At 60.0% G+C, this 7925-nt stretch overlaps 1 protein-coding gene across 3 annotated transcripts; it reads left to right on the top strand.

Annotated features, from left to right (window-relative positions):
• The first annotated feature begins 1669 nt into the window (after positions 1-1669).
• On the top strand, positions 1670-6294 carry IL12RB1 (interleukin 12 receptor subunit beta 1). 3 transcript variants are annotated; one of them, XM_072919310.1, is made up of 14 exons: positions 1670-1979; positions 2349-2457; positions 2533-2702; positions 2786-2937; positions 3370-3412; positions 3542-3652; positions 3736-3818; positions 3896-4373; positions 4452-4553; positions 4638-4778; positions 4857-5000; positions 5132-5228; positions 5309-5390; positions 5478-6294. In XM_072919310.1, the coding sequence occupies exons 1-14, from the start codon at positions 1934-1936 to the stop codon at positions 5973-5975; spliced, it is 2256 nt and encodes a 751-aa protein (XP_072775411.1). In that variant the 5' UTR covers positions 1670-1933; the 3' UTR covers positions 5976-6294. The 3 variants fall into 3 exon arrangements, with proteins under 3 accessions (XP_072775411.1, XP_072775410.1, XP_072775412.1); XM_072919311.1 differs by lacking the exon at positions 1670-1979 and having other exon boundaries at positions 2022-2457; positions 3896-4121; positions 4203-4373; XM_072919309.1 differs by lacking the exon at positions 1670-1979 and having other exon boundaries at positions 2018-2457.
• Positions 6295-7925: the final 1631 nt, after the last annotated feature.

Here is a 7925-nt window from a genome sequence, read left to right as displayed (position 1 = left end):
GCACAGCTCGGGGCTGGCACAGCACGGCTCGGAGCTGGCACAGAAAGGCTCGGGGCTGGCACGGCTCGGGTGCTGGCATGGCACAGCTCGGGGCTGGCATGGCACAGCACAGCTCGGGGCTGGCACGGCTCGGGGCTGGCACGGCACGGCTCGGGGCTGGCACAGCACAGCACTGGCATGGCATGGCATGGCATGGCATGGCATGGCATGGCATGGCACTGGCACAACATGGGGTTTGCACAACACAGCATGGGACTAGCATAGCATGGGGCTGGCACGGTACAGCGTGGGGCTGGCACAGTACAGCGTGGGGCTGGCACAGCATGGAGCTGGCACGGTGTAGGGCCAGTGCAACACAGCATAAAGTGGCACAGCAGAGCAGGGGGCTGGCATGGCCTGGGGATGGCACAGCATGACATGAGACCCACATGGCCCCGGGCTGGAATGGCACAGCACAACTGCAGAGGAAGGCATGAAGCTGACATGGCATGGGGCTGCAATGGCACGGGGCTGGCACAACATAAAGCTGGCACAGCATATAGCACAGAACTGGCATGGCATGGGGCTGGCATGGCATGGCAGGGTGTGGGGCTGACAGGGCATGGTACATTCTGGGTCTGGCACAGCCTGCCTGGCTCAGTACAGCCCAGTGTGGCACAGTCTGGCATGGCATGGCACAGTATAGCACACCATGTGGTTGGCAAAGGCTGGCACAGTCTGTCTGGCTCAGCACATGCTGGCACTGCAGAGTCTGCCACGTCATGGCACAGCATGGCATGGCACAGCATGGGACAGCCCGGGCCTGGCACAGCCCAGCACACAGAGCCCAGCTCTGGCACACAGAGCCCAGCTTTGGCACACAGATGATGGCTTGGGGCTGGCACAGTCTGCCTGGCATGGTACAGCCCAGCATGGCACGGCCTGGGGCTGGCACAGCAGGGATGGGGTTGGCATCTTGGTGTGGTTCAGCCCAGGTCTGTCCTGGTGGCCACAGAGCAGCACAGAACGTGTGGCCTGGGCAGCACTGCCCAGTTCAGTCCAGCGTGGCATGGCACAACCAATCTGGCACAGCATGGCATAGCTTGGCATGCCATAGCATGCCCTGGGCTGGGTCCAGCTGTCTGTTGTGGCACAGCAAAGCCCAGCACAGCCCAGTTTGGCACGGCACAGCTTGGCATGTACCCCCGGGCAGGACAGGGCGACACGCAGGGAGGGCACACGGAGAGTCAGGAGGTGCCAGAGGGACCCTCTGTGCCCCCAGCCCGGCCGTGCCCACGCTGTCCCGGCACGGGGACACTCCTGCCACCGCCGCCCTCCGGCCCCACACAAGGGGCCGCTTTCTGCGGGAACAAGGACACTCTGTGCACGGCCCTCGGTGCCACCCGGCTCCACCGTCCCGGGTCACACGGCTCTGGTGCCCCGGTGCCACCCCGGCCTCACTGCGGCTTTGTTCTCGCGGCTCACGGAACCAGAGGAACACGGAACAGCCTCCCCCAAAAAACCCAGAGAACTCCAACCTGGAAATTCGCCCCGTTAAGCACCAGAAACACGCTGTGAGCAAGAAAAAAAAAAAAAAAAAAAAATTAAAAACCCAACCAAAACCCCCTCGACTCATTTTTCGCTTACCTTGCGCTTGTGGCCGTGCCGGGCACGTGGCGCGGCCGGGACACGCGGGGCAGGGGAGCCTCATCCCGGCAGAAAAAGGGGGATATTTGGGTTGCTTTCTCTTTTGCTTTTGGTAAAAGTGGGGCACGCACTCCCATCTCGGGCTCTGCCCCGCCTGGGAACCGCACGCTCGCTGCAGCAGAGGAAACCCCAAGCGCGGGAAGCTGCGCCGAGCACCGGGGCTGCCGCCAGGGCCGAGAGGGGCACCGGAGGGCTGCGGGGGCTTTGGGCAGCCGGGGGGGCCCCGGAGCCCCGGGCCCGGTGGGCGATGCTGGGCTGGATGCTGGCGGCGCTGGCGGCGCTGGCGCGGGGCGGTGAGTGCTCCTGCGGCAATGGGAGATGAGAGATAACTTCAGAAGACTTTCAATGAATGATTCGGGGGTGATAAGAGCTGGGGAGCTCCCGGAGAGAGATGGAGATGGAGATATTCACCCCAAACCACAGGGATGGAGTAAAGGTGGTGAATCTCCGCTGGCAGCGGGCAGGAGCGGGGAGAGCGGCACCGGCGGAGCCGCATCGCTGGGGAGGGGGAACTCGGGGGGTTTAGGGTGAGAATCGCCGCTGCCGCTGCTCTGATTCCCCGTTTGAACAGCGTGGCAAGCAGCAACAGGCACACCATTGCTCCCCCATGCACGGGATGGAGTTGGGATGCGGGAACCTGCAGCCACTGCCCTGTCCCGCAGGCACCCAGGACGTCTCCTGCTGGAAGAAATGCAACACCCACAAACCTTTCCAGTGCTCCTGGCCGCCCCTCGGCCCCGCCGGCAGCACCTCCTACACCCTGAACCTCTGGTGAGTTGGCAGCGCGGCGGGGAGGGGAAGCCCATGGGATGCGTCCCGGGTGCCACCCTGTGCCCCTGTCCCCAGCTTTGAGAAGCGCAGGCTGTGCCGCTGGTTTGAGGCGGGCACGGTGACCAGCTACAGCCCCTCGCATCGCCAAGTGTACGTCTTTGATAACACCACGGCCTGGGTGGAGGCACGCTGGGGGGACCAGGTCCGCAGGACCCCCAACCACACCCTTCACCTCAACGAGGCTGGTGAGTGCCCCGGGGAGCAGGCTGGCAGCCAGCTCTGCCACTCAAAACTGCCAGACCACCTAAAAATGAGGCTTTTTTTCCAGTCAAACTGGATCCACCTCCTGCTGGGATGCCCTTCTCCAAGACCAGTGGGCAGCTGAGGGTGCGGGTGCCACGGCCACAGTGCCACGGCCTGGAGCAGCCACCACAGCACGAGGCTCGCTTCTGGAGGGTGGGGGACAGCAGCTGGACACAGGTAAAAATGCTGTTTGCTGGAGCTGGCAGCGACTGACAGGACAGTCGGAGCATCACTGGCAGCCCAGGGAGTGTGGGGACTCAGTGATGTCACTGTCCCCCCCCAAACCCAGCTGTGTCCCAGCTGTTTCCCCGGGTTATCAGCTCTGCCATGGGGTCCTGCTGCTGCCCATAACAGGATTCTCAGGGATTACACAGACAAAACCCCAGATTACAGTAATGACGACAATGGATCAAATCCAGATGCTTGTCCCTGGTGAAGCTGTCACAGCTGGGGATCACCCATCCCTCTCAGCTGCTGCCAGGAGGGTCCCAGGATTGAGGGAGGCCCCTGGGGTGTTTGGGGTGTTTGGGGATCACTGGGCAGCACTGATATCCCAGTAAAATACTGGTTTTCCTGGCTGGGTGTCTCCATGCCCGGTTCTCTCTGCAGGTGACATGTGAGACAGTGATGGTGACAGCTGAAGAAGACTCAGGTTGGTTTATCCTGTGGGGTTGTTGGGGACAAGCATCTCCTGGGGGTGCTCCCCAGCCAGCAGCCTGTGATGGCCAAAAACTGGGGAAAGGAGGGGTCACCCCCAGCTGACCCTGCCACCCCTCCCTAGTGACCTGTGCCCTGGGGGTCAACGGCACCTTCGTGGTCCAGCTCCGGCACAAGCCTCCCCACTGGAGCAGCTACTGGAGTGACTGGAGCAGCAACATCTCTGTTCCTGAGGGTGAGGAAGAGGAGAGGAGCCTGGTGAGACCCCAACAGCTCCCAGAAATGCTGGTGGCTCAGTCAGGCCTGTTCCTCCTGCAGAAATCCTGAGGAAGCCGGTGCTGAGCCATCAACTGGGCAAACTGGGGAGAGACGGGCAGCGGGTGCTGAGGCTGAGCTGGCAGGTACAGTGGCATCTCTGGGGCCTTCCTGGGTGTTCCCTGCCATTTCATCCCCCGAGTCACCCCCTTTTCCTCCCCAGCCTGTCCTCGAGGAGCAAAGGGGTGTCACCTACCAGCTGGACGTCAACATGTTGGCGTGTGGCTGTGCAGGGTCAGACGAGGAGGACACGGTGGTGCTGGGAGGGGAGGTGACAGAGCACAACCTCACCCTGTCCGGGGCTGAATACGAAATCCTGCTGAGCGCCGTCAACGCCGCGGGGCCGGGGCCGGCCCGGCAGCTCCGTGTGCCGGGAGAGCAGCACGCAGGTACCCCCCCTCTAGAACTGCTGAGCTCCCTGGCGGCCCTCAGGGCATTATTGTTTCCCAAAAATCCCCGTTTCACCCCAGATCTCAGCTTCAAGGAGATCAGCGTGGCCGGCAGCACCATGACGGCGCAGTGGGAAGCGCCGGTGCCCGGCGATGCCTTCTGCTTCGAGCAGCAGACTCTGCCAGAGCCTCCGAAACAGGGAATCTGCACCCTGCAGGAATTCCCTGCCAACAGCAGCCACGTGCAGAGAGGCAAGGCAGCACCCCAAAACCCCACTGTGCCCCAAATCAGGCTCAGAGGGTCTCACCAGCACCCCCATTCCTCCCCAGGAGAGCTGGGAGCGCCGGGCTGTCACCGCCTGGCCGTGCACGGCTGGGACGCCGAGCGGGGCTGGGCCACCTTCGCGCTGGGGCACCGCTACGCCAGCAACGGTGCGTGTGTGGGCACGGGGCATCCGCACCCGGCTTCGCTCCACGAGGCCTCTCCTGAAATATTGCCCTGTTTGCTGCCCGCAGAGTCGCTGGACGTGCCCTTCACCGTCAGCGCCAGGCAGGCCGCGGCTGTTCTCCGCTGGGAGCCGTCCCCACGCGCCGCCTGCCCCGGCGCGCTGGCCAAGTACCTCGTCTGCCACACGGCCGAGGGGGACACCGTGACCTGTGAGTGGGACCCCGTGGGACAGGAGGAGGGTGATGCCATCAGGCCAGACCGCCCCACATTCGGTTTTCTTTGTCCAGACAGTGAAGTGGATGCCACGGCAACAAATTACACCCTCCAAAACCTCCGGCCTGGCACAGGCTACAGGGTGGGTGTTTGGGAGGTGACAGAGGACAGCGAGAGGACCTGTAGTGCTTGGTGGCCCTTCCAGACCAAGGCACTGGGTAATGGCTGAGACCCTGTGCCCTCCCCACTCCCCGTGGGGTGCTCTCTCCACCGTGTGCTCGCCCTCACCTCAAAAGCTGTGTCCCTGTTGGGGGCAGGAATGCCACCAGCCAGCCATGCCTACCCTCAGGTCCCCAAGGAGCACCGTGGAGAGGCAACCTGAAGTACCTGGGCATCTCTCTTGGCCTCCCCGCTGCAGCCGCCATCTACCACCTGAGCAAAAGGAGGTGACAGAGCGCCCTTGTCCCCAAAGCCGCTCAGGCCACCCCCAGCCTTACTCACCCCCTCACCACCACTCCCTCCCCAGGGCTCGCCGCCTCCTCTTCCCACCCCTTCCCAAGCCCGTGGGCACCAAAGCCATTCAGTTCTCGGCCGGCGAGGCGAGCCAGGTGAGGTGTGAGGTGCAGGAGGGGGCAGATCCCACAGCCCCAAACACGAGATGTTCCACCCCAAACCCACTCAACCCTTATGGCCAGCCCCGGACAGGCCTCCTGGAGCCCTCGGAGAGGTTCAGCCCAGCCGAGCTGCTGCTGATGGAGCCGAATCCCACTGAGGAGACGACTGACACGGGCACCCAGAGTTCGGGGCCGCTCCCTGAGGTGTCACAGCCCGGTCCCGCGCTGGAAAAGCCGGTGGCAGCGGTGATGTCCCCGGTGGGCTGTGGGGAGGAGCTGCCCTTCGCCTACCGCAGGCAGGAGATGCTGAGCCCGGTGGGATCTTCACCCTCTGGCAGCACCAGCTGCAGCGGGCACCCACCCCCAGAGGAGGAGGAGGAGGAGGAGGAGGAGGAGGAGGAGGAGGGGAGGCAGGGGCTGCACCAGCCGCTGGTCCCCATTGCCCTGCTCATCTCCGACAAACCCATCATCATCAGGGGTGAGGAAGGATGGGATCCCTCGCTGCAGCAGTCAGTGCAGCCATCAGCAGGCTGGAGCGGCGGGGATGGACACGGGGGTGTTCCCTGCAATGAGCAGTGAGTGTGGGACGCTGAGTGCCCAGTCCGGGGGTGGCACCGCCACTCTCAGGGCGGTTTCTGCTCTCCAGGGCACGGCAGGCAATGCCTCTGGGTGCAGCATTGCACCGGGTCAGCTTTTGGCCACGTAATTTCCAGCCTCAACATTTCACCAGCGATAAAATCTGAGTGAAGGCGGCTGCAGAGTCTGGCCAGGATTGGGATTTCTATGCCTGGATTGGGAGGAGAGGCAGAACTTCATCCCAGCCAGCTGCTACCTCTGGAACCAGTAGGGGAAAAAGCCCCAGCACTAAACACCAGCTACCTAAAAAAAACCAAAAAAAGCCCAAAACAACAACAACAAAAAATTTTTAAAAACCAAAAATAATAAAAAAAAACCAAAAAAAACCCCAAACAAACCCCCCCCCCCAAAAAAAGGCAGAAAAAAAATTAAAAATTAAATACAAACATTAAAAAACTAAAATAACTGCACAAAGCAGCAAGGCTGAGATGGTTTTTCCTCGCCTGACCCGAGCAGATTACAGCAAGGATTTAGAGCCGAGGTTCAATCCGCGGGGCTGGGGAGGGCACAGCCAGGCAAGCCAGAATGGGGGTGATCCATGGGGACCCCCCATCCCCTTCCCGTGGGGCCACACCGCCACTTTGGGCCTTATCTGGGACAGAACTGGAGATAAAAAGCGATCTGTGGTTTTCTATGCCTGGCGCGGCGGTGTTTACTTACTGAGACGGCAAAAAAAAAATTAAAAAAAATTTAAAAAACACCTTAAAAACCTAAAAGCGACGTGAGTTTCGTAACACGGGGAAATCCAATTGCGCTGCCGCCGTGTCTGAACCATTGACAATCGACCTCCTCGCTGCTGCTTTTGGCTCCACTCGTGTTTTGCACAACTTTTTCCGCTCGATTTGCACCCGTGGGCGGAAACTGCGGTGATGCTGAGAGGAGACAGAGCAGAGGGGCAGTCAGGGATGGTGGGGGACCCTCTGCATGTGCCCATCTGGATGAGACCCCCAGGCACGGGGTACCCCGTGCCTGGGGGTCTCATCCAGATGGGCACATGCAGGATTTTCATCACTGTGCCACCTCCATCATTGTGCCACCTCCATCACCGTGCCACCTCTGCCCGGTCCCACGCGTCCATCCCATCTCAGCTGCTGGTGAAACCACGAGGTGGCACCAGCCCCACGTCCCCACGGTCATTCCCAACCTCTTGGCAAAGCAAATCCATCGTTCCCTTCCATATGTGTGTGTCAAACCCCCCCCCCGTGCCTCTCCAATCCCCCCAAAACCCCCGGGATTGGGTGGAAGGGGGGAGATTTGGTATTGTGGCGGGCAGAAGGTCAGCATAGAGATGAGATTTAGGGGTTTTGTTGGGATTTGGGTGATTTGTTGGTTGTGGGAATGCAGGGCTTCCTTCTGGCTGCCCTGGCAGGGGTCAGGAACCCCCCTGGACAGAGCCCCCAGAGACACTGTCTGTGATCTCTGCCCATGGAAAAGAGTTTTCAGTCTTACAGGGTGAATTACAAGCTCTCAGTGTTTGATATGAGTAATAATTAAGTGTGGCACAGGTGCAAAAGTAAAATTTTAAGTTTCTAAATTAGGGGTTCAGAAGGGACAAGATAAAAAAATTGTGCTTTGTCCTTTTCCTCCTTCTTCATGCCCTCCACGTTTCTCTGTAATGTTGGCATTTTTCTATTACTTTAAGCTAGAGACACACTGTTTAACGTAAATGATAGATATTAGCACATTATTATAAATATAACACACATATTTTCTAGTATATAATGTTTATAACATCCCACTAAGGAGCAGAGCCCCACACGCTGCCCTGCAAGACAAACCTACAGCAGGGCAGCAAAACATGTTATAAATAAGCAAGAATAAACAACCTTAAAAACAACACAAACAAATTATAGCTTCTTCTTTAGCAACAAGGCAAAAAACCAAAAACTTTCT

This window comes from Taeniopygia guttata, chromosome 28 (genome assembly GCF_048771995.1).
Source record: "Taeniopygia guttata chromosome 28, bTaeGut7.mat, whole genome shotgun sequence".
Lineage (NCBI taxonomy): Eukaryota > Metazoa > Chordata > Aves > Passeriformes > Estrildidae > Taeniopygia > Taeniopygia guttata.
This window is presented reverse-complemented; position numbering and strand designations above follow the sequence as displayed.